Source organism: Grammomys surdaster, unplaced genomic scaffold (assembly GCF_004785775.1).
Source record: "Grammomys surdaster isolate TR1022 unplaced genomic scaffold, NIH_TR_1.0 125979, whole genome shotgun sequence".
Lineage (NCBI taxonomy): Eukaryota > Metazoa > Chordata > Mammalia > Rodentia > Muridae > Grammomys > Grammomys surdaster.
The window spans coordinates 1,595,909-1,622,692 of NW_021620795.1; the positions used below are offsets into that span (position 1 = coordinate 1,595,909).

General features: G+C 39.1%; 1 protein-coding gene across 13 annotated transcripts in view; it reads right to left on the reverse strand.

Annotated features, from left to right (window-relative positions):
* Positions 1 to 1,781: 1,781 nt before the first annotated feature.
* Positions 1,782 to 26,784, reverse strand: part of Slmap (sarcolemma associated protein) — a 118,530-nt gene continuing 93,527 nt past the window's right edge. For 9 of the 13 annotated variants that reach the window (XM_028754065.1, XM_028754055.1, XM_028754056.1 and 6 more), the window contains 7 exons: positions 17,481 to 17,603; positions 15,370 to 15,444; positions 14,338 to 14,658; positions 13,657 to 13,774; positions 11,002 to 11,173; positions 6,764 to 6,898; positions 1,782 to 3,607 (listed from right to left, as the gene is read on the reverse strand). In XM_028754065.1, coding sequence (XP_028609898.1) covers positions 3,515 to 3,607; positions 6,764 to 6,898; positions 11,002 to 11,173; positions 13,657 to 13,774; positions 14,338 to 14,658; positions 15,370 to 15,444; positions 17,481 to 17,603 — 1,037 coding nt within the window. In that variant the 3' untranslated portion in view covers positions 1,782 to 3,514. Of the gene's footprint in view, positions 3,608 to 4,859; positions 4,950 to 6,763; positions 6,899 to 11,001; positions 11,174 to 13,656; positions 13,775 to 14,337; positions 14,659 to 15,369; positions 15,445 to 17,480; positions 17,604 to 26,784 lie in introns of all 13 variants that reach the window. The other 4 variants (XM_028754066.1, XM_028754060.1, XM_028754057.1 and 1 more) reach the window with 2 other exon arrangements.

Here is a 26,784-nt window from a genome sequence, read left to right on the forward strand (position 1 = left end):
ACAGGTACTTTACCAAGTTACTTATGAAATTCTAGGACTCAACTTAAAACCACTTTGTTTCTAAAATTTCACAGAAGCTGTGCCTGTAATCCCAGAATATGGGAGGCAGAGACAGGAAGATTCCAAGTCCAAAGGTAACCTGGGCTACTGAATGAGTTCTAGGCTAGCCTGGGATAAATAGCAAAACTTTGTCTTAAATAAAATTATATTACTAAAAATAAAATCAGAAGTCACAAAGGATAACACACTCTCTCTCTCTCCCCCCCCCAACCCCCCGCAGGCACACACAGACACACACAGACACATACACACACACAGACACAGACACACACAGACACATACACACACAGAGACACACACACAGAGACACACACACACACACACACACACACACACCACACACACACAGAGGCAACTACCTTTATAGTTTAGGTAGACATTCCACTGTAGGTCTCCTTCCTTTTGTGGAACCAGGACAATTCGACACTGGCGACACGGTTTTACCTGTTTGTTGGGTGTTTTGACTTTCTACTACAGCATGCATGCATTTCCTTCGCACACACTCAGAGAGGGTAATCTCCAGTGTGGCAGTATGAGCTGTTTCAGCTAGTGGCCCACTCCTGGACATTTTGATCATTAATCTTACAGAAGCTCCACACTAACTGTCCTGATATCTGAAAGTCTGTGCATATAACTGTGTTCGAAAACAAATTTTTAGAAGTACATTTTTGGAGCAAGCCTGTAGTTTAACCCTAGTTTATCTGTATGCAGATCTCTTTCTTTCTCTCTCTCTTTCTTTTTCTTTCTTTTCTTTCTTTCTTTTTTTTTTTTGTAGCAAACAAACCACACACACTGGAGAAAGCCAAAGCTCACAATCAGGAAGGGGAGCTAAGGCAAGTCTGACGATTAACATAAGTAGTTTTTGGTTAAAGGAAAAAATATCTCTGAATTCATAGAGAATGTGATTCAAAGTGGAACTAGAAACAACGAATTCCAAAACAGCAATTAGCTTATTACTAAGCCAAGCCAGTACTCCTCAAAGACTGGGATAAAGGAACAGTGCTGTCTCCAGGTGTTTGTCAATTCATTTAAAATTAGATGTTCTCTTTCACCTAAAACCTTACTATTTGCAATAAATGTTCATTATGATGTTCCATAAACATATCACTTAAATCGTACTTTTACATGTTAGCTCCTTCATTTTTACACTACCACCAAAAATGTAGACATTATTCTTCTCAGTCTCCAGAGGATGAAATGAAACTCAGAGAAAATAAAGTGATTTGCTTTTGAAAACAAAGATGGAAAAAACTAAAGATAAGAACCACTCTAGGTGTTTAACCATGTTGAACATGGTCTTACTTTGTAGTCCAGTGTGACCTTAAGCGCACATGCAGATTCTAACTGCTATGCTTAAAATTTAACAGTCCTACTCTATTTAACCTGGAAGGAAATTGAAACAATCTGGAGGTAGTATTTATGAACAGGCTTATATAAAACTGGAAATAACTACAAAACCCTATTTATTTGATTTGGATAAAGTAAATATTGACACTAGGTCTTACACTTAATGCCCCGAGTCTGGCAAGTGAGTCACATTTTAACAATGATGATATTAAAGGAGGAAAGGAATAACAGCACGTTAAGTAAAACTTAGAGGATTTCTTTTAAACTCCAAAGAACATCTAACACATATTTAACACCGAGCCACTTCAAGCAAGGCTAAGGATGACTGACGGCAGAGCCAGCACTCAGAACTTCAATGATGTACAACTCAAACATGCAAAGGGAGATTAAAGTTATTTTATTAAATCATGCACATCACTTGTGTTAGTGCAAATAGTTTAATCTGTACTCCAGAAATTCTATTGTATGTTTTATCTTTACAAAATAGATTTCAAACAATTATTTACTTTAAAAAAGGTAATTTTGAAGTTATGCATTTCAGAACAGTATTTGCAATAACTATATACAAGAGGTACTGGGTACCACTGGCATATTAGCATTCTGTGGTGGAGTGGCTTCCTGCAACAGAGAATGGTAAAATGAACTATATGACAGTATTTTCTACAAGTCATTTGTGGCTAATTCCTCCAAAATCTAGTGATTCTCCCGGCAACAATCCCAAATAGCTTTAAATACAACTTTTAAAGTAAAAACAATGACTGCCAAACATCATGAGGCAAATTATATCCTAAACTCCTTTTTCAGTATCTGGCTAGATCTGGGTATTCTCATACAACATTCAAGCCAATTCACTGATATTCCCTTCCCTTCCAGTCTTCACTGACTGAAGAAAATTTAACTATGTGATACTCTAGGATACTGACATCACTATGGTGCTGCACAAAACCACAGCTAAACTTTAACCTCTGTGTTTAAATGTATAATGCCAAGCAGTGCTTAGGTGTGTCACTGTGCATGGAACACTATCAATCTTGGGAATAGTGCTACTAATTGACAGGCTGTTCCAATTAACAACAAAAGGAGAATAACCATTTGTATAACCAACCGAGAAATCTGTTATCAGGGAACATCAGTTCACCTTGAATGTGAATTAGCTCCACATCATAACCAAATTAAGTCAATAAAGGCTTATCTAAACAGATATAATTCTTCCTTCAATTAAACATGCTCGGAGGAACAGATGACAGAAAAAAAAATCATGCTTTCTAAACTGCTGTATATGAGAAGGTAACTTGGCTTTTAAAGAAAACATTTCTTAAATACATGAGGTTTAGTAAGTTACATTCCAATTCACTCAACAGTTTGGTTGATTGCACTGAAATTATGCAATTATGTTTTTGCTCCCAGTAATATTTCAGTTTGCTCAAGAAAATACAAACTCTCCTGGAAAGTTTTCAAAGCTGATGTCCTTCACATCTTCAAGTCACATTAAGGCTGAACAAACATGGATGTATTCCCCAAATTATCATTATAAGAGAATATTTTTCCAAATGTATTTTTCCTTTAAAAAAAAATCCACACAAATAATTGTCTAAGTCTTGTTCCCAATAGCTCAGTGGTTTTATAACAAGTAAAAATGGCGTAAATATGTAAAAAAAATATATATATGTGTGTGTGTATATATTCAAACTGATAGGCACTGAGCACACAGGGCCTCTCTTCCCATGTATGTATTGGTTGTTTGGTTTGAGTAGTTATCGAATCAGAAAAATGAATTGTGTGGCCATTAGAATTCAGAGTAAAATATCTATAAATTTATGGTATAAATAATTTGGTGCACTAAGAAGCCTACTTTAGGCCACCATAATATCCAGAATCTCAATGTACTAATTTAAAAATTACATGTAAAACCGAATAAATTCACAACTTTATATCCTCTCTATAGACAGATATACTTTATATAAGTTAAAGCAATGACCCTACAGCTGTATTCTTGCACTTTGCTGTTTCAAGAGGTAAAAAGGAAGAAAATGGTTCTGCTTGTCCCCAGCATGAGTGTGGTGCCAGCTTCTAGAGGGAGGACGGTGTACAGACTCAAGACACACTGTCATGGAGAAGCTCTGGCCAGACCTGGTACATACAGCACCATAGCTGTCACCGCAACCAGGGCCGCCAACATGGGCATCCAGGGCCAGGGTTTCTGTGTGGAAAGAAACCAAGAGTCAGTATCACATTCTGCCCTCTCTTTTCACACATATTCAATGCTTTGGTGAACTGAGCCCCATATACTTAAAAGACTGTAGGAAAACCCTTGTGCTCCAATTGTAAGTGCAGAAAGGAAAGAAACTAAGGAGGGACACACTAGCAGGACTGTTCTGTCCCAGCAAAGTCCCAGACAGCTTTCAACTTTGTTAGAGTTAAAGCTTAGTAGTTACTTCTAAATGTGTTTCTGGGTGCTGCCTGCTGCATCTACTCCGCTATCCACAGACTTTAGTAAAACTGCTGCCTACAGTACACTTCTGCTGAAAAGTTTGTTTTTATGAAAATCAGAGTTCCAAGATGGAGATAGAAAATGGTCAGGCTGGATCCTGTAACTCAAAAGCAAAGAAGATGCAAATCAGACAAGGTTCAAGAGGCACTAGAACCCTGCCTGTGGATTCCTCTGGTGAGCATACTCCACTACCAGCTAAAAGTAAAGTGCAGATGGCCTTTCCAGTCAGCATTAAGAGAGTTTATAAAAATCTATTTACTTTGGTTGCTACTTTTATTCTTACTGGTATTCTGAAAGTATTCTTGAGAAATACTGATTTGCAGATCAGAGCTCAGAAAGATTTGTTACAGAGCTTACTTATATTCTCACAAATAAATTCTCATTGGTGTTGATACTGTGAGCCAATGGTTCATTACATTAATTTCATTTTCTTTCTTCACAGAAAACAAGCAAAGAACTAAAGAGGAAAAAAAAAACCAACTCTATACCATGGAAAGGAAGGAAAGAAGGGAGAGAGGGAAGGAAGGAAAGAGGGAGGGAGGGAGGGAGGGAGGGAGGGAGGGAGGGAGGGAGGGAGGGAAGGAGGGAACAGCTAGCTGCAAACTCTTCATTTCTCATTCAAATCTGCCTGAACATATAACAGGGATGTGGCTGGTGATATTGCAGAGATTCACTGTTTTCTCCAGTTTGCTAGAGATAAAAACTTAGTTAAAGGAAGTATATTAACAACAGGTTAGCTTAGGGTTAATTCATGGTTAGCATTACTACAAAAGAAACAAGACACAATGTTATGTGATTAGCTGATTGTTCATTAGTGTGATACAAACACACAGCATACTAAATGAAGGGTTTGCTTCAGGTAACAAAATACCTGTGTGATTTTGCCATGCAGTCTATTACAAATATGGCACAAACAGGTGACAGGGACAAACAGACGAGGACTCAACAGTAGTGCTTGTACCTTTCTCTACCACAATGGACCGAAACACCAAAACAGGAAAGCCAGGACTAGGCCGATGAAAACGGCTGGGACAGGCTGTAATATGGAGGGCTGAAGAAGGGAAGGGATAGTAAAATCATTTTATGCTATGGAAAAAAATCAGATAAGATGATTTAGACCCCAGGGGGTGGTTGAAGAAGTAGGGAAGGAAGACTGAGGTAACAGAAGTATACCATTCGGGTTTTTCACCAATTCAAACACATTTCAGAATGAAGGGCTGTGATATCTATGCTAAGAAACTACTACTTTAAAAGGAACGGTTGGAGGCAATAGTCAGTGTGCTTGTTCCCAAATAGTCTAATGAAATGAAACAAGTCCAGCCAGAGCAATGACAGTTTATCAAGTGATGCTCTGTTTTGGTTAATATACTACTTTTTGTTTAATATCTGAAGTCCACTAGTTGGTAAATGTTTCCATGGCAATGGATAGGGTATATTCTGTTCTTCCATCAAAACTCATTTTCCTTTTAACGGAAATTCTCTCAGTTTTGAGATAGCATTGCTTTAAAGCTTAAGAATACATCTTTTTACTATGATGTGAATTTGATGAAGCAAGAGGCACAGCACAGAATATAATAAACAGGCAGCTGAAGCTCACAAACTTCCTTTATTCTAATGTTTTTCTTTAAAGGGAAGGGAATTATTTGGAAATATAAGCCTATGTGGCAAAAAAGGGCAATTCATCCTGAAGGTGAGTCGTTTGATACACCTATAAATAGTAACAGCAGGGGAGGGTCATTCTGATCATGCAAGATGTCTTTATAGGTTAATTTAGCAGAAAGTGGACTGGAATTTATAATCAGATAGGAATTAATACAAAAGAGAAGATATCAAACTATTATGATAAGATTTCTATAGTCTATGCATTAAAAATGCAATCCACTTTTGTTTGGCATAAAGCCTTCAACCTTTCCATTTCTAAAGGGCCCCCGACTAAGCAGCAATCCTTTATTGTCTAAAACCTGTAACTTTAGTAAGCGAAGGACAGCTGACACAACTCGTGAGCATTCTGTGGAAACTACAGAACTGGGTGGCCATGCAACGTCACTCGTCTGCGCTTGTGCTGCCACAGGAAGCATGTGGCTCACATCCACTGCAGTGTCCAAGCCGTGACAGAGTTTGGAGTAAGTCTCAGAGCACAACCAACCACACTGAACATCCATCAGTTAGGGCCCACAAAGGCAATGGTCACCAAAACAAACAACACGACATTTATTTAGTACAACATTGTCTTAAAGACCTTTCTAACACGTAAGAATCAAGTGTTATCAAACTAAATTTATAGCCAAATGTTCTTCTCATCTTTGTGCCTGCAACCCCCATCTCTCTTTCTCACTCTCAAACATACATTAGAAAGTTCTGTGTCAATTTACTAAATACTGACAGATGCCAAATAAACAGAAAGCTTTTGGGAATGTACATTACTAGCATAAAACCAAAAACCATACTAAAGCTTTCCTTTCCAGGACAACCTAATGCTAAGGACCAGCATGTCCCACATCTCCTAAATGACCCTCCCACCCCATGGCACAGGCTTCATTTCCCAAAAGAAAAGAAACAAGCCCAATACTGACTTCATGGCAGAACCTCAGACTCATCTGCACAAACCAGATTGTTCTTTTAAGTTGTTTTACTGACAGTTGTTTTCCACCAGGTAGGTGTCAAGTTTTTCAATGGGTATACATTAAAGGGGCAAATTCTTACTTAAAAAAGAAAGAAATCCCAGAGCACAATGGTTCTATCACAGATACTCATAATGAAAGCTTCAGTACCTAGGCTGCTAGTTTCCCGCAGCAGAAACTAACAGCATAATAAAGTCTTCTGAATGACACTCTCGAGCCTCTGACCCAGTGGGTAAACACTTACATTAGTTCCTTTCTCTCGCAGCAGCTTCAGGTTGTCTTTACACTGTTTGAGCTCATCTGTGATTGACTGCTTTTCCTGCTCAGTCATTTCAAACTTCAACTTCAGTTCTGAGAGAACAGTCTGTGTCTTTTCATACTAAAGGCAAAGAAAAAAAGTGTGCAGACTTGACGTAAAACGAGTATGCAGCTATAGCTCTAGACAGGTATATGTACTGGGCCCTGTTAATAACTTTCTACACCAAGTCTTTCTGTATAGAGAAGGATAAGAGTCCCTGGCTCTCATAGTACAAAATCTTTAATGTTGACTTATGAAATTACTTCCAAAGAACATGTCTTCCATCAAGTGAGAAGGGAGAAAATTGAAAAAATTTTCCTTTGAGCAAAAGAAAAACCACATAGAGACAAATCCTATAGTCTAACTAAACAGCAATGTTAGGTCTAAGTGTATTCCTGGTAACTAAAAGTAAGCCTTGTTAGCCAAGTTGCTTACTCTTAAAATAAAGGGCATTAACTTTTACAGGTCTGCCATTCCTCAGCACCGGTGGATATCATCAGTAAATAAGGCAGAGAAACATGTCTGACTTACCACAAAAACTGGGAGATTTGACATTTAAAACCTATTAGCACCAATTTAAAAAACTTTAAAAATCTGTTTCTAACAGGAAAGGTTCCATAAACGAACAAGCCACTTTCTACTCTTGAAAATTGTGTGTGTGTGTGTGTAACATAGACAGTATGAATATAAATATGAACATAAATATGAATATAAAATGCCTGACTTTCATACAAACTATCCCTTGAATATACCAATGTGATACACATGGTGTGGTTTGATCTTTAATGTTTTCAGAAAGCTGGAATTCTAGACTGGTTCCATTTCTAGATATTGCTGCTTACTGACGTGTAGGCTCCCAAAAGGACACTGTTCTGCTGCTGGGCACGCCTCTGTCTCTACTTTGGCTGCCCCATTCTGCCATCTGAATGTTTCAGACGGAAGACAAGGACTGGACAGAAAACCAGTATCTATGAGTGTAGTCTGTGAGAAAGGCCCCTCCTCTTCTCTAACATGGCTTAAGAGAATGGAAGATTTTTAGTTCTTCTCTACCTATATCCTAAACTTAACAAAGCATGCCTTTATAATAGTGTAGTGCTCTTGAAATAAACACATCACGGAATGGAGAGGATCTCACCAATACTCAATAAAGACAAATATAAAGAAAGATGAAAATGTATGAGACATTAGAAGAAAAGGGGATAGGGAAGAGGTCAGGGTCAGCATTGAGGTTTCCAGGAAGGCAAGAAAAACACAAAAGGGACGTTTTGTTACCTAAGAACATTCCCAGAACAGCCCTGGACAGTACTTTAGAAAAAGAATTTAAGACTAAAATCCACAGTTTTGTGACAGCGTTTTTTTCATTTGATGTGATGGTCTGTGAATTTTTCCAGAAGGCAGAAGGCTACTAGGAGGCTGCCAAGAAGTCCAGTGACAGTAGTCTCGTTTTAACACCTTAGAGCACAATCAGTTTTCAGTGATCTAATAGTACGAGTGAAGGGTGCATCAGACTTGCTGTGTTGACAAGCTTCCCTCTCCTTCCCTTGTCAACCATTTTACATCTAGTCTGCTGTCTTCATCAGAACCCTTTATCATCTCTCCACTTCAGAGACTGTGAAGCGAAACCACAAGAATGCAGCACAGTCAGGGGAACACTGTTGCACAGATCAGCACAGGAGTGCTTGGGGAAGACAGGGAAGCCTCAGACCCAAACTCAGTCAGTTATTTCAGGGTAGACTTAGATGTCCAATGTTTTATGTATTCTCTGCTTGGCAGGTTTGAGACAAGATCTATGTAGCTTAGGTTGGTACCAACTTAAGACCTATCTTTCTCAGCTTTCTAAGTATGGAGATTGGCACAGACTGGTTGAACTCTTAGATCATAGATAGATAAATTAAAATAAATAAATGTGTTATAAAATCAAATATAAAGATGATAATACAGTTCTTTTCTCTTACTATTGAACATTAAAGATGATTTCTCATACTTTTTCCTTTGAGTTATTTATATAAAAACTGCCATAGATAAAGCTTTAAACAGCAAAACAAAGGTCATCCCCTACAGCCTTAGCTTTATGCCTTGCTTGGACTTCATTTCTGCTCGCTCTTGCTTTTTAACTTGGAAGTAACCAGTGACTTTACTCTTAAGATAGAAATATTGCATAATATTACCAACACCTGTAGCTCTTCTCCATAAAAATAATCTTATCTGGGGTTGCTCAACTTGCAATTGTTTAACCTTTTCCAGTACTGAAGACAGATAATCAGGACTTTTTTTTTTTTTTTTTTTTTAGCACAATAAGCATGATTCCATGAAAGAAAGGAGAGCAAAGGGAAATGTCGAAAAGAAGTAAATATGCATTACTAAAAAGTAATAATGTATTTGCAGTGGATTACAGAGATTAAAAAAAAAACCTTATTAAAACTATTTTACTTACAGACTAATATCCAATACGTTGACAGAAGACAAACAGAGCAATTTCACATTACAAAGGAATATGATGATCAGATTCTTTCACAAGGAAAAACAGTGAACAGGAAAATAGGAAAGAAACATACTGACAAGTTCAGACATATTTTTAAGTATGCTGCATTTAATGCAATCCAAAGACCAGCAACAGTTTAGATGCTGTGACAACATGCCTTTGCCATTTGTAAAAACAGTTAAAGCATTTGGCACTGATTATTCAGTGACTGGAAGCAGACAAACAAATAATGCAACAAAATGCCTAATGTATTCATAATAACATAGGACAGAATCATCTTCCAACCACAAATTCTTCCCAAATATTGAAAGAATTATGGCACACGGTCTGGAAGGACACAAAGTGCTTACAGTATTAAATATTAGGATATTTACTTTGGCACAAAATTTGTGTTTCAATCAAATGAAGATTTTCCTAAAATATACATCCTAACCAGGTAAAGCAGAACATTTCAACATCAATGTATCTACACAAATATAAAAACTGTTGCAGTTTTTTTTTCCTTTTAGAAACAAGCACAAAGACAGAAGAACAATAATCATTTCCAAATTCAGGACACTCCAGGCAAAGTGCAAAGAGAAATTTGCATTAATCAAATTTTCTAAAACAACTTTCAGAAAATTCATTTCTAAAGACAAAGAGTTGTCTTCTACATCCTTCTAACTTAGGAAGAATCCTGCTCGTGTCTGCAGCTGGTGCTTCCTTATGAGCAGACAGGCTTTAGTAACCTGCATCCTGAGCTGGCCAGCCATCAGTGCAGGAAGGCCAGCTGGAGCAAACACAACATGTACCGCCCTGTTGTCAACTATAAGGAAATGTACCTTTCCTGCCCAGAAAGACTGTAGGTCCTTCCCAAAGTCAATCTCTCACCCTCCTTAACACAATTACTTAAAAAACTAATGTAATCAAGGTTTAAGCAAAATTACATGAAAATGTAAGTGTGTGTATTTGTGAAGACGAAAAGAAAGAAGAGGGGGAAAATACAGTTTCACAGAGCAGGCATCTAGCTGCCTGTATATAGGTGAATTTCAAGTAACTTCTTTCTTGTTTGTTTTCTGACACAGGATCTCATGTAGCCTAAACTGACCTCAAACTCACTATGTTGCTGAGGCTGGCCTTGAACTCCTGATTTTCCTGCTTTACCTTCCAAGCGCTAGGATTGTGGCTGTGTGTATCTGTACATAAGTTTTACTTTGATGTTTTGAGCTAGGGTTCATTATGTAACCCAGCCTAGCCTTGAACTCACTGTAATCCTCCTGCCTCAGCCTCCCAGGTGCTGGGATGACAAGCATGAGCCACCAGATCAGGGTTGGTGACTTTTCAGTCACTCTCCCAGGAGCGTATAGCTTCAGCACTAGTGTTGCCCTAGTTTGTCTTCTAGAAAAAACAGTTCATTAAATATGACATTCTCTGTGATAGTTAAACAACAGACCAAGCTTCTACCACAAAGAATCTCTCATGTCAGTCAATTGTTAGAGAAAAATTAAAAACTAACTCTTATGTATGTTTGAAAACACTTGATAAATTCTCTTGATATGGACCATGACGCACACCTAGAAACGACCAGGCTGGAGTGTTCCAAGTGTCAACTGACAGGTAATATGGTTTCTGCTTTTCTTTATTTCTAAGTAGCATGGATGTCTGATTTGCCTTTGGCTTTAAGTCCAACGATAACTGGACTCAGAATGTCTTTTCGCTTTACCTCTTTCTGTACATCCTTTGCTTGGTTTTCAGCCTTACTGAGGAGAGTTTTTAAGTCAGCTGCATCCCGAAGGTGTTGTTCTTTCAAGGATCCCATTTGGTTCTCGAGCTCTTTCCTAGTCATCTGAAGGATGCTGAGGTCACTGGTGAGCTCAAAACTCTGCTTCTGAGAACTGCAACATAAACATCGACAGTCATCACAGCAGACACTGGACACAGAGGAAGTCTGGAATCCTCAGCGTTTCACCAGTGGGTTTCACAGCAGGAAAAAAAAAGAGATACTTTAGTAAGGAAAAGTCATTTAAAAATCCCTTTAAGTTTAAAACTGTATCCTTTCAAATAGAAAAGTAGAAATTTCATAAATAGAAGGAAATGAGTAATTGTATGCTGGGAGTTTTCTTTGCTTTTATTATTTTCCTGATTCAGATAGGGTCATACTACATAGCTTTGGCTGGCCTGGAACTCCCTTTGTATACCAGGTTGGTCTTGTACTCACAGAGATCTGCCTGCCTTTGCTTTCCAAATGCTGACATTAAAGATATACACTCCCATGCTGGGCCCTAATTATACTTTAGTAGATCAAATTATCTTTACTAATTGTACCATAAATACATAGAAATATGTATTTCAACTATGTTACAAGATTAAGTACTTGAAAAGAAAGTAGGGGTCAGAAACTTTAAGCGTAAGAATCGCTGCTAACTTCAGAGGAAGATAAACCTACTCAACTGAGAAGCGCCATCACTTGGGGAAGAAAGCACAGGACAAGGACTAGACTGGGAGGTGGTTCCTGGCCTGACCATAAATGAATTGTGGGATATGGAACAAGTCACTTAACTAGTTCGCCTTATTCTCTGAAAAAACATTTCCTGAGCTCTTAGATGTGTACAGGCACCATGCTACAAACAGCAAGGGTTTCTCAGTGTCCTCTTCTGTCAAACATTTACCTCTGTGCTGGCTAGTTTTATGTCAACTTGGCATACTCTAGAATCATCTGGGAAGAGGGAAGTTCACTTAAGAAAATGCCCCTTACTGACCACCTTGTGGGCAAGTTTGTGAGGTGTTTTCTTGATTGATGAATGATGTGCAAGCCTCCAGTCTACTGTGAGTGGTGTGACCCCTTCAGCAGGTGGTCCTGAGTTGTGTAAGAAAGCAGGCTGAGTAAGTCATGAGAATAAACCAATAAGCAGCACTCTTCCATGGTATCTGCTGCAGTTCCTGCCTCCAGGTTCCTGCCCTGACTTCCTTGAATCATGGTCTGTGACCTGATAGTTGTTTGATATAATAAACTCTTTTCTCTCCAAGTTGCTTTGGTCATGGTGTTTTATTACAGCAATAGAAATCCTAATTAATACGGTATCTAGAGCTATTCTCCAGCTTTAATTACATGCTTATTTTTATAATTTGCTATTAAAATTAATTTATACATTGGGCTGGAGAGATGGCTCAGCAGTCAAGAGCACTGGCTGCTCTTCCAGAGGTCCTGAGTTCAATTCCCAACAACAATATGGTGGCTCACAACCATCTGTAATGGAATCTGATGCCCTGTTCTGGTGTGTCTGAAGACAGCTTACAGTGTACTCATATAAATAATAAATACATCTTTTAAAAAATTTACATATGAGGAAAATAACTTAATATAACTTAATATGAACATCAATGCCCTTTTCAGAGACTGGGGGAGGGGTGTTCCTCAGTGGTGGAGCATGTGGCTAACATGACCTAGACACTGGTTTCAATATCCAGTATAAAAAATAATAATAGTTCCTTGTTCAATTCTTTGATAACAGTTAAAAAAAAGACTTATTTGACTTAGAGAAAGATGAGCTACCACAAGCAGTGAAAAGAAAGTAAGAGTTTTAGAACTGGAGAGATGACTCAGCAGTTAAGAGCAGTAGCTGCTCTTCCAGAAGTCATGTGTTTGAGTCTCTGCATCCATGACCATTTGTAACTCCAGCTCCAAGGGATATGCTGCCCTCTTCTGGCTTCTGCAGGAAATGCATGCACATGGTGTACATGTGCGCAGACAACAAAGCACCACACACATGAAACATTTTTTTAATATAAGATTTTCAAACTGACAGTGATATGTCTTTAAGAGTGGAACTTAATCAGATTCAATACTATAAAGAACTGCAAATCATATATCTCACTCTGATTATACAATAGGCAGACTCTTAGGGACATAGGCACTGAAGGGCCTTTATACCCTTTATAACCTGTATAAAAGAGAAGCTTAGCAAGTAAATTTAGAGTGCTCAGGCAGAAATGTTCAAGAAACAGAATTAATATTTGTGAATTTAGACAGGTGGCTTGACTAATGATAGGTATTAATACAGTGTAACTTTCTGCATTGTTATTCTGTTAACAAGGTACTTTCAGTTTGGGATCTCCGCTCTTTGTTTTCAGCAGTGGGGAGTGGCACAGCAGGGGCATCCAACCGGATCTGAGTTCTAGGGTATTCCAAAAGGAGCAGTCTTACAGGACAGAGTGGTAAAAGGAACGAAATGACATAATATTTATTTACTATGTTTTCTTGTCATATAACCAGTTTGGCTGAACATTTTGCTCCAAAATGATATTTAAGTATCAAATTTTAATTTACATAAAAATTAAAGATAAATATTTTGAAGTTAAAAGGGAAATTCTCACATACTTATGCAATTCTTTTTCTTGACGCTGCAGTTCTGATGACAACAACACGTTCTCCTTTTTTAGAGAATGGCATTCAGTTTCCAGTACATTCCATTCCTTTTTCAACTTCTCTAGTTCACCTAAAATAGTCGCAAAACATATTTGTTAATATAGAAACCAAAATTTACCATATTCAAAGGAGACAGAGTACCATTTTGGAAACCAGCCTCTGTCTCCTGAGTACTGGCATTAAGGGTGTGTCCCACTATGCCTGGCAGCTTTGCTGTTTTAAGACAATGTTAATATTTGTTAATGCTTATTTGGTTTTGGCCTAGGCTCTCAGGATATAATACAGGATCATTTAAACTCATAATCGTCTGGTCTCTACCTCCTAGGTGCTGGGATTATAGGCATATACCATTGTTATGATGCATATTCTTCAATAGTATTATACAGAATTGATAGTACATGCCTGTAAAACTGCAACTTATCATAGGACCTGTACACCTGCAGAATGTACCTATAGCCCTTGTATAGAGGTCCTGGTTTATGCAGTTACCTTCTATCAAAGAGGAAGATTACTGCTGCCATAAGTTAAGAGCTAGAAGGTGTAGGCTGGGACAGCACAGTGAGACTAAAGGCCACCTGGTCCTACTCCCTGAAAAGCAAGAGGTAGGAGCTTTAAGCTTAAGAACTCACTTACCTTGCAACCTTGTTGCCTCCTCTCTTTGCTGGTCTTCACACTGCTGGCATCTAAGCTGGAAACTGCTCTGCAGACTTCTGATTTCATTCTCATAGTCAGATGCTGCTTTCCTCCAGCCCTCAAGCTCTGCTCTCACCTTCTTAAGCTCTTCTTGCAAAGAAACAAAGTCAGTGTCCCGCTCAGACACAGCCTTTGCTGCTGCTTGGTGAAGGAGCAAAATCTCATCTTGGGCACTAAGCAATTTCTCTCTTGTGCTGGAGATTTCAGTGTCCTTTTCCTCCTGAAGAGTCTCCATATCCATGTGTAACCTCTGCAGTTGGACTGTAAAAGTGTATTTATGTATCACTTTCTGAAGTCATAGAAATTAGGAATGAAATTACAGCACATTCCAGGCTACAGATACTGTGCAGCCTCACTATCATGGCTGCTTCTTTTGATAAACAGCACAAGAAATCCATGTTTGATATAGAAAATACCAGAACATAGATGTAAAAGGAAAAAGGCAAAAAGCTAAAGTAAATTTTATTTTAATATTTAGGTATTTATTCTCCTTTTTAAAAATGTCTTCATACATATATCAAATAACAAACATTGAGTAGGAAGGGCTTTACATATGTATATATATATATAATATGTATTTTTCTATCCTCTTGCTGATGAAAATATTGGGGGGGGGGGGCAGTGAGACAGAGTTTTAGCTCAGGCAGGACTCAGATTCATTATGTAGCTGAAGTGGGTCTCAAACCCATAACCTTCCTGCCTCTTAGGTACTGGGATTACAGGCATGCACCACCACAGTTAGCATTACCCCTGCCTGTTCAACTCCAGTGTTTTATAATGGATTACTGGCACAATCCCTCGCTTTTGTCTGCTTTAAAGGAAAACTGTCCAAGGGCCTAGTATGACAGTTTCTAGGAAAGACTCAGAGCCATGACAACTGAGGACCCTCTGCAATCTTACTTTCTATTCCTTTGCAATCACTTACCACAACAATAACCATAGCTATCTAAAACAGTCTTGGGTGCTCCATACCTTGAAGAACCTGTATTTGTTTAGCTGATTCCTCAACTTGATTTCGATAGGCTTTTCGTTCTTCTTCCAAAAGAGCTAAAAAGCAAAAACACAGTGTATCTAATTCTGTGAGTTAATGAAAAACATTCATAATTGTACAGCTATAAATTTCTAAAATTTGTCTTTTAAAGTTTACAAAAAGACACAAGGTTAGATGATAAGTATTATCAGTATTAGCCATTAAGATTTTAGAACACAAAACAATAGTAAGTAACAAATCTATAAAACTCAGTTCAGAGTTATTATACACTGAATCACCAGTAAGCCTTTCTTACACAAGAAATAGCCAAATAATTGTTAGTTATCATTTTGAGCAATGCAATAGCACACATTTACAATCCCAAAGGCCTAGGTACAATACTTAGTACCATTCAAAAATTAGCATATTAAGTACTACACACTTAATTTAACCCAAGCACTGAAGTCACAGAGGCAGGCAGATCTCTGTGAGTTTAAGCAAGTCGTCTATGTATTGAGTCCCTTGCTAGCAAAGGCTATGTAGTGAGACCCTATCTATAAATAAAGAAAGAAAGAAAGAAAGAAAGAAAGAAAGAAAGAAAGAAAGAAAGGAAAAGAAAGCAACAAAAAACCTACTCCCCCCAAACCACAAACATACAAAAACCAAATCATAAAAATCATACATAAAGCTAAAATAAAACAAAAAATTCCCAAACACAAAATTCTTGTGTTTACTGTCAAGCATAGTAAATACAAAATAATGGTTGATTGTTAAATAGTTTTTCATTGTAATTAAATATTAGCCTGTATCCTATAATAGATTCAAAAGAAACAAATGCCTATTCTTTAATTTCTGCAGTTCTGGGGCTGAAAGCCAGGAAGGCTGGCCTTTCACTGATCTGTAGCGACCTTAAGATAAGCTCATCCACATAGTAATGTCTTAAAAATCAGGAAAGGAGCCGGGCAGTGGTGTTGCACGCCTTTAATCCCAGCACTCGGGAGGCAGAGGCAGGCAGATTTCTGAGTTCGAGGCTAGCCTGGTCTACAGAGTGAGTTCCAGGACAGCCCGGGCTATACAGAGAAACCCTGTCCTGAAAAAAAAAAAAAAAAAAAAAAAAAGGGAAAAAAAAAGAAAAATCAGGAAAGGGCTGGGCAGTGGTGACACACGCCTTTAATCCCAGCACTTGGGAGGCAGAGGCAGATGGATTTCTCAGATCGAGGCCAGCCTGGTCTACAGAGTGAGTTTCAGGACAGCCAGGCTTACACAGAGAAATCCTGTCTAGAAAAACCAAAAAGAATCAGGAAAGGAAGTAGTTAGGAATTCATAGCTTCACCTTGGCATCTGAATGGTTATGCTCAGAAAGAGCATCTTATAAAACCTACGGGTGCTATAAGAATCCATGGGCTGGATTTTGGGACTCTCCAACATTTTAACTGCCTAAAGGCAGACACTGGAACGCTATGGAAGCAGAAGCACGGTCCCCACGGGCAGATGATTATCAGACAAATGAGCCATAGGGAAGAAAAGTGGCCAAGATGAAAAAGATTGGCTTTTCTTTTGAGGGCATCTAACTAGCCAGGCTGGCCTCAAACTTACACTCTTCTTTCCTCCACATATACCAATGTGCTTGGCTTAGAAGATTTAATATCCTGAACCTTACCTGCAACCTTCTTGTTAAAAGTTGTTAAAAACACTAACTCTAGGAAAAACTCAGTTTACAGGGTTCCCTCCCACAAGGCTTGTGTTACACTGGTTGATGGAGTGTCTCACATCCTAGCACATCTGAAATATGAAATGCTATGAAGTCTGACACTTTTGACCCCAAACATTTGAGATAAGGAATGTTCAGCCTGCAAATAGCATGTAACTAAGGATTAACAATTAACAATGGGGTCTTTTGTTGGTAGAGCTCTTGTGCTCTTCCCATTCACAGAGCAGGAAGGAGAACACTGGGACAGCTCTCCTCTCACCATCTGAAATGGGGGTCTGAGAACAAGCCTAGCCCAGCCCTGGCTCTGGACCTTGCCAGGCCTCTGGGCTCTGAGCTCTGTGCTGTCATATCACACTGCTGCCTCCACAGGACCCCAGGGAGCTACAGGAATCTTCATCTCACCTTGAAGTTCAAAGCATTTTTGTTTACTTGCTCTAGCTAGCTCCTGGGCTTCCACCAATTCTTTGCGAAGATGCTGAATGTCTTGTTTGGCCTCAGTTTCTGACTGGGTACCCTGTAAGTCATCTGACAAAAACATGTTTATTATAAAAGTAAGTGTTAGTACTGAACTATAGTCTCTATAACTAAAGTCTGACACTCTTTTTCATGTTTAGACATATATAGCTTGTAACATGGCACGACTGAGTTAAATAAAACTTAGAAGCAAATTAGGTAAGCACATTAGTTATTTTTACCTTGAACAACAAGAGTTAACACAGATACTAGTACTACTAAAATACAGAAATTAACATACATATTATTGATGTTCAGCTCCTGTAAACTTAAAATTCAGTGAGATAGGCACAACACTTTTTCCATCAATTTTCAAATTATATTCATTATTACTACGGTGATTGATGTGTGTGTGTGTGTGTGTGTGTGTGTGTGTGACATGCATGCCACAGTACATATATAGAGGTCAAAGACAACAGAAGGAAGTTGTTTCTTTCTCTCCACCATGGGGGTCCCAAAAAAATGCCTAATTTACCAGATTAACCCTCTTTCCAGCTCCTTCTCGATTGATTTTGAAATTAAAGAATAAGACAGGAAAACTTTACCTGGAACTTAAATAAAAATGGAAAAACAAAAGAAATTCATCTTCAGGAATGAACATGAGGACTAGCAAGGGTCAGCAGGGATAGGCACTTCCAAGTCCACCCAAACAGCCTGTGCCCCACCCTACAACCCCACAAGGTAGCAGGATGGAATGGACTCCTTAAGAGTTAATTTACACCGGGCGGTGGTGGCGCACGCCTTTAACCCCAGCACTTGGGAGGCAGAGGCAGGCGGATTTCTGAGTTCAAGAGTTCGAGGCTAACCTGGTCTACAGAGTGAGTTCCAGGACAGCCAGGGCTACACAGAGAAACCCTGCCTCGAAAAAGCCAAAAAAAAAAAAAAAAAAGAGTTAATTTACAAAAATCTGGTTTTTGGTTTTGGTTTGGTTGTTTTTGATTTGTGTGTACATATTTGTATTTGTTTTGAGATGGAGTCTCACTATGTATCCCTGTCTATTCTGAACCTTACTATGAAAACCAGGCTGGTATGAGATCTATCTGTCTCTGCTTCCTGAATGCTAAGATTAAAGGTGTAGACCAGCACCAAAAAAAAAAAAAAAAAAAAAAAAAAAGTTTTAAAGTCTTACAGCAATGTTACTTGTAGAATACAAGATAAAAATGTGTGCCTGTGTAATAACATTAAAAAAAAAAAAAGAGATCAGTTGAGGGTGGCATAGTAGGAGCTGGAGGGAAGAAAGGGTAATGGAGAAACAACGCAGTTATAGTTTAAATTTTAAAAATTCAAAAAATACTGTCAACTATGAAAATACAATAAAATCTGTACCCAATTATCACATGCACAGCAGATAAATATATGGACTGAATTATTAATTGATGTAACCTTATCAATTTCACTGAGATACACTTAATCCAGCATTACCCACTTCCCTAGCCTCTTTCCTTTTAGGTATCTGCTGCTCATCTCTTGTTGTATTAAAACTTGTAGCAGCCTAGAAAGATGACTCAGTGGCTAACAGTGCTTGTTAAGTAGCCACGAGGGCTTGAGTTTATAGTCATGTGGGTGACTTCCAAATGCTATACCTCCAGCTCTGAGGGATCTTATATCCTTTTCTGCCTCTGAGGGCACACAGACCCACATATACACCTCTAAAACATAAACAAATGTGTGCACACATGTGCGCATGGGCATATACACATACAGTCAAACAAATCTTTAAAAATATTTTGACTATTGAACATTGACTATTGACTACTGAATGAGAAAGTCATATTTTTTATATTGTACTTTGCATTTTTTTTGCTTATACATTGAGTTCTAGGATAGCCTGGGCTATAGGGTGAGATTTTTGTAACAAAAAGGAAATAAAGATTCTTACTATAATAGGAGCCAAGACAACAAATATGTAAGAAATGATACAGTTATGAAATCATTCTTAACCCCTATTGTAGCAATAACTAGTTGGGTGAAAATAATCAGCATACGCTAAAACATAAATAGTAACAAGTCTGAGGTTTAATGGAACATGTATATAGTCATAGACAATTCTTTACAGGGTACTTGTTACTTACAAAAAGTTACTAGGCAAGGAGAAACCTGAGAGGCAACACCTTAATTAGTCAAAGTTAATGTCACCAACAACAGAGAAATGCAGCATAAGGTACCTTCTGACATGGTATTTCTGTAAAATATACACAGTTCGAACCTAGTCATGAGGAGGCATTAGTCACATCCAAACTGAGAGACGTTTTAATTGTTCCATGCATGCAATTCAAAACTGTTAATGACATGAGACTAAAGGAGACTAAAAAATCCATGACAAAGGCAGTGCATGACCCAGGACTCTTTTGACATAGCACATTACTGAGAACTGGAAAATGAGATAAAATTGGCAGACTTGACATATCAGACATATCAGGGTCAACTTCTTAATTCTGAAAATGGTATAGGAGTCATGTAGGAGGAGCTGGATATGTGGGGCAAAGTACTTAGGGTATCATGTCTGTGATTCTGAATGATCCATGGGTAAAAGGTGAGAGACAGGAGGAAGGAATATGCTCACACTTGGAGAATTTGAATGAAGAGTATTCAGGACTCTTAATCCTAATGCTGCAACTTTTCTATAGGTCAGAATTATGTCAAGGTAAAAAAAAAATTAGAAGAAATTGTCTACATATATTTAAATACAGGAAATATGGTAGAATATTAACACTTACTGAATCTAAGAAGTGGGCATATACAGGTGTTTCTGGTTTTCTTCAACTTTTACCATGTTTGTATTTTTAAATAATTAAAAAAAATCTCTCTTAAAGTAACCAATCCTAATGCCACTATCTTAGGACAAGTCCAATCCTTTCTGACTAAATTCTATCAATTTATCCCGCCCTTCTGTGTGTATTGTTACAAGCACAGTAAAAGCAGACAGATTCCTGCAGGAGCTCAAGGAAGGTTTTCTTGCTTAAGGCCTCCCACCTAGAAAGCCTACACACAAATTCCCATCCAGCATAACACTTCCTGTGATAGGCCCTGCTGTGAAACAAAACTAACAAAGCACTCCACTTTGCAATGAAATAACAAGGAAGTGGGCTTATGCCAAGTAATCATATTTTAAAGGAGAAAATATAATCAATGCCATAATGGACTGTTGTTCATACAAAGGAGCGCTACTTGTAAATCAGTTCTCCTGACCATAAAAGGACCAACAAATTTAATTACAAGAAGAAAAAAGATGGCATGCATCAAATCATATAAACACGAACGCTAGAATATTTGGTCACTGAACAGTACTACCACTGACTGAAAATCTTGGCAAATTAAGTTTGGTGCAATAAACACAAATGACCAGATTCAAACTACTCACATTGCTAGTGTGCGGATCACCCTTCTAAACAACCAGGAGGCAACTTTTATCAAAGACTAATGAGAAATCTTTTTATGCTAAGGCTGATTAAGCATTGTTTTTCACAAGATTTGGTGGGAAAGTACTTTATTAGCTTATATTATTGTGGCTTAAGTCTACTCTGATGCTGTGGTATTTTTTTTCCTAAAATGGTGTTTTTAACCAATCTACTTCACAACCTTGGAAGAGTCTGGTGCTGAGTATTAGGGGAAATGTTCAGACAAGGGTAAACGTAAGCCTTCCCAGCCTTATTCATTTTCCTTATCTTGTCTTTTGTGGCTGAGTCTTATCTAGCTTAGGCTGGTCTCAAATGAACTTGCAGTATTGTCTCAACCTTCCCAGTGGCTAGGATTAAAAGCATGTGCCACAATACCTAAGTCCATTTTATTTAGCTATAGAAGTCAAGCGGAAATAAATATTATTGAGGAATTATTCATTTCTAGCATTTGGAAGGCTTAGGCAGGAGGATCTCGGAGACTGAGATCTTAAAAAACACGTTTTACTCTTAATACTACTTGCATATTTTCAGAACTGCTTGTGACTGTGTTACTAAATAAAACAAAATTATATACAGTATGGACCTCAGTATGTAGGACTGGCATCCTATATGTGCACAGAAGCCCAAACTATGACAATGGTGTATGAGAAGTGGGCCAGAGCCTGGCTTCTCAGCCCAAGGCTAAATTCCATACATTCAAATTATGCATGAACTGACTAAATTCACAACATTAGTCTATAGAAAAACTACATATAACCTGAATTAAATTTGGTTTTTACCAAAGTATGCTCAGAACAGAGACTAAGATCCTTTTAGTATATACCTGGTTGAAAATTAGGAAACCACTTAGGAAAGGGCCATTCAGAGCACCCTCTGTGCTAAGTTTCCCTACAGCAGACACCATCCTGTCAGCTGAGACAGCTGTCAGAGGGGCACATCCTCTGTTCACCATCAGCTTCCCCTTTTCAGAAAGTCTGATGGGCACTGGCAGGCTTAGTCTGTCAACCAAATCATCCCTCATACCCATGTTCATGTGTGGGGCAGCCTCAGGTATCTCTCATACCCATGCTCACGTGTGGGACAGCCTCAGGTATCTCTCATACCCATGTTCACATGTGGGGCAGCCTCAGGTATCTCTCATACCCATGTTCACATGTGGGGCAGCCTCAGGTATCTCTCATACCCATGTTCATGTGTGGGACAGCCTCAGGTATCTCTCATACCCATGTTCACATGTGGGACAGCCTCAGGTATCTCTCATACCCATGTTCACATGTGGGGCAGCCTCAGGTATCTCTCATACCCATGTTCACATGTGGGGCAGCCTCAGGTATCTCTCATACCCATGTTCACATGTGGGGCAGCCTCAGGTATCTCTCATACCCATGTTCACATGTGGGGTAGCCTCAGGTAGCTGCCCAACTGCAAATTTAGCTCTAGCCCTTAGAGCTGAATTTTCACCCTCTTGCCTCTCCTGATCAGCCAGATTTCCTCTTGACAGTGGGTTCCTTTGCTAGCTCTTTGGTCATTCCTATGTTTTGTTTTTGTCTAGTAATTTCTCCTATCACCAGCATCCACACTCATGTAGAAAATTCCTAAACTGGCTGGGCGGTAGTGGCGCACGCCTTTAATCCCAGCACTTGGGAGGCAGAGACAGGCGGATTTCTGAGGTTCGAGGCCAGCCTGGTCTACAGAATGAGTTCCAGGACAGCCAGGACTACACAGAGAAACCCTGTCTCAAAGAAGCCAAAAAAAAAAAAAAGAAAAAAAGAAAGAAAGAAAGGAAGAAAGGAAGGAAGGAAGGAAGGAAGGAAGGAAGGAAGGAAGGAAGAAAGAAAGAAAGAAAGAAAGAAAGAAAGAAAGAAAGAAAGAAAGAAAGAAAGAAAATTCCTAAACTGAGCTACTGCCTTCTGCCTGACCACATCTGCCCTCCAGAGCCTGTGTTTCACCATACCTGTGCTCTTGCATGGATGACTGACAGATGTTATTCTCACTATTACATATGGGCCGTATCTTTGAGAAATGCACACCTCCCTTTCTCTTCTTGGCTTACCCACATATACTTTTACCCATCTTCTTTGGGAATCCTACCCAGACTACTGCCCCACCCCTGTCCCTGACCAAAGTTCCCATCACACTCATTACCATGTCATATCTCTCCTCCCTAAGACTGCAACCACAAGCACAAACCTGAAATCCCAACAGTTAGGAAATAGAAGCAGCAAGAAGGAGTTCAAGATACTTAGAAGTCCAAAGCCAGCCTGAGCTACATAAAACTGTTTCAAAATTCAAAACAAAACAAAGAAAGGATGAAGAGGAAGAAAAGATGGGGCTGTAGTTTTTGGCTGTATGTGCCAAAAGTCCCTAGTTTCTGTTATGAGCTCTCAGCCTCTGCAGTTCCCAGCATGTAAAACCAGGACATTTTGTCTCACTAGACCATCCTCTTAACCGTCCGAAGTCAAGATCAAGTTCATGATTCTCTTTTAATATGGCATGATATATACTTTTAGAGTCATCACAAATGACCTTCCCTTCAAGATGCTCTAATTGACTTTCTATCATTACAACCAAACCAACCAAATAAACAAACAAATATCCAATCAGCTTATCACCTACCCTTCTCTGTCTTCAAAATGACAAAAAGGAAGCAAACACTTGGGGGGGGGGGATGTCTTTAAGAACCACTGTAAAATACTTAAGAGAAATAGCAGTAGAGTCATGAATTTTAAGGCTTCTCAGACCTACAGATTCTAGAGCAGGAGGCCTGATAAGCTGTGCAGAGGCTACATGGAAGGAGCTTCCTAGGCATGTGCACCAGCAGGTCCGGAATGACAAGTGAGGACCTGTGGCAAGTACCTTTACTAGTAGTCAGCGGGGCGTCTATGAGTAAAGGCATGGATGGACTGCACTGAACATCATTAGGCCACATCAGAAGAGGGCAGAAGAGAGACCTGTGGCAGGGACAGCCTTTTCATTTTGGTACAACAAGCTGTCTGGGCAGGGGGTCTACGGCCTGATTAAGGAAAATGTTGAGGATCTAGGAAAATATGAACTCCCAAATTTTACAATATCCTCATTTATTGGCAATTTGACGAGAAACTCTATATCCCAAGTAAATTGTAAGAGTCTCTGAAACTTCTCTAAGTTCTCTAAATCTTTATACTAGATGCCATCGAGGCAAAAGCCTTTCTTTTTTTAAGTTCAAACTTTCGGAGAATTTCAAAACCTGTAGTTTAATCTACTTTCTCTTAAAAGATGCATAATTTAACATAAATTATTAACATAGCATAAAAGGTAGGTACCATTGTTATCATGATTTCATTTACATCAATCTAATCCCAGCACTTGGGAGGGCTACACAGAGAAACCCTGTCTCAAAACACCAAAAAAAAAAAAAAAAAAAAAAAAAAAAAAGAATTTTTAAAGGAAAGACTACATTATTGGAAAACAATGGTTCAGTATAGACTTGCAGTGAGTAAGATAAACAGGCTATTTAACTGTCACTTCTTTCTAATCAGTCCTAAAGCTAACAGTGGAGTCTGATAATTTACCCTCCAATTCCAAGTTGGGTGTGGCATTACACTCCTATAATCCCAGAACTCAGAAAGCTGGGGTACCACTGTAGGCTTACCAACCTGTTTCAACAGGGTACTGTTGCACCTTATCATATAGATTACAAACTATAACCCTAAGTAATCAAGCACAATTTAAATGTTTCTAGTAAGTTAATAAATCATTCTAGTAAGTTCTAGTAAGAGAACAAACCATTTTAGGAATAGTTAAAAGTAATGATGACTATTTCTTGGCAACTCTTATAAAACCTACCTTCCTTTTTTTTTTTTTTAAATTGGATATGTTATTTACAGTTCAGATGTTATCCCCTTACCCCATCCCCGCCCCCTGCCCAGGAACCCCCTATCCCATTGCCTTTCCTCCTGCTTCTCTGCCGATGTGCCCCTACCTACCCCTCCACTCCCACCGCCCCACCCTCGAATTCCCCGACACATGGTATCCAGCCTTCATGGGACCAAGGATCTCCCCCCCAACCTATACCGGACAGGGCCATCCTCCCTTACATATATAGCTGGAGCCATGGATCCCTCCCTAAGTGCTCCCAGGCTGGTAAAACCCACCTTCCTAATCAAGCATCGAATGACTTAACGCTCTATTTTTTTTTTTGGTTTTTCAAGACAGGGTTTCTCTGTGTAGCCCTGGCTGTCCTGGAACTCACTCAGTAGACCAGGCTGGCCTCGAACTCAGAAATCCGCCTGCCTCCGCCTGCCTCTGCCTCCCGAGTGCTGGGATTAAAGGCGTGCGCCACCACTGCCCGGCTCTATTCTCTCTTTTTAAATATTTATTTATTTTATTATGCATTTGAGTGTTTTCCTGAATGCATACCTGGTGCCCATGGAAGTCAGAAGGGTGTTGGGTCTCCTCAAAGTAGAGCTATGGATGGTTGTTAACCACTATGTATGTGCTGAAAAGCAAACTTGGGTCCTCCAGAGCAACAAATGCTCTTAACCATTGAGCCACTGCTCTAGACTCTTAACATTCTGTTCTTAGAAATCAAGCTGCAAGGTGATGGAGAAATGGTTCAGCAGTTACAAGTGTATTCTGCTCAGACAGTACTGAAGCTCAGGTCCTAGCATGTTGAGGTGACCCACAAATACTGTATTTTCTGGCTATGAAAAAGTGTGTCCTTGTATTCTCAACTGTTATTTGGAGCCAGCAGCACCAGGCTAGTAGGATATGTAAATGTTACTTCCTTATCTGCCTTTAAAAGAAAGGCAAGCAGATCCCAAAGCATACTAAAGAGTTGGCAGCTTGAGATGCTGTAAGAAGTACAAGCAAAATGTCCTGGCAGGCAGAGACTAGGAGACTGAGAAAGGCAGGGAGCTGGGAAGCAGGCAGTGGGAACCACATAGTGAGACAAAATGGTAAGGAAGCTGGGTTAAGTTAGAGGCTAACTGAGAGACTGTCTCAGCAAAAGGTCAATGCCTTAAACTATACAGATGTCTTCGAGTTCTAATTACTAAACTTCAAGCATTATCCATCAAAGCCCTGCAATACTAGCACTCCACAACAGGCAGCTCTCAATTCCTGTAACTCTACCTCCAGGGAATCTGATAAGCTCTTCTGCCCTGCCTTCCATGGGACCTTCTCTTATATGCACATATCTCCACATAGACATACACATATAGTTAATGAAAAGTAAAACAAATCTAAAAATAACTTTAAAAAAATCAAGTTGTAAAATCTTTCTGTTTCACTGAGAGGTAGACGGGCCTCTAACTTTGCCTGTCCCAAGCTCCTATTCTCCTGCCCTCCCTCCCAAACGTTGATATTATAAGCATAAGCCAGCACACCCAGCTTCAAAATCTCTCAACAGCTGTTGTGAAGGACACTGTTCTTTGGGGTCTGGAAAGATGGTTCAGAGGTTAAGAGCACTGGCTGCTTTTTCAGAGATCTGGAGTTCACTTCCCAGCAACCATAAGGTGGCTCACAACCATCTATAATGAGATCTGGTGCCCTCTTCTGGCCTGCAGGCATACATGGAGGCATAATGCTGTAGACATAATAAATAAATAAATCTTTAAAAGAAAAAATATTATTCATTAACAAAAGTTAGCCATCATAGAGAAATGTAAGGAAGGAGAGAAGAATGGAAAAGAGAGAGAGAGATATAATATATACAGAGAGAAGGAGAGAGAGAAAGAGAGGGAGAGGGAGAGGGAGAGAGAAAGAGAGAGAGAGAGAGAGAGAGAGAGAGAGAGAGAGAGAGAGAGAGAGAGAGA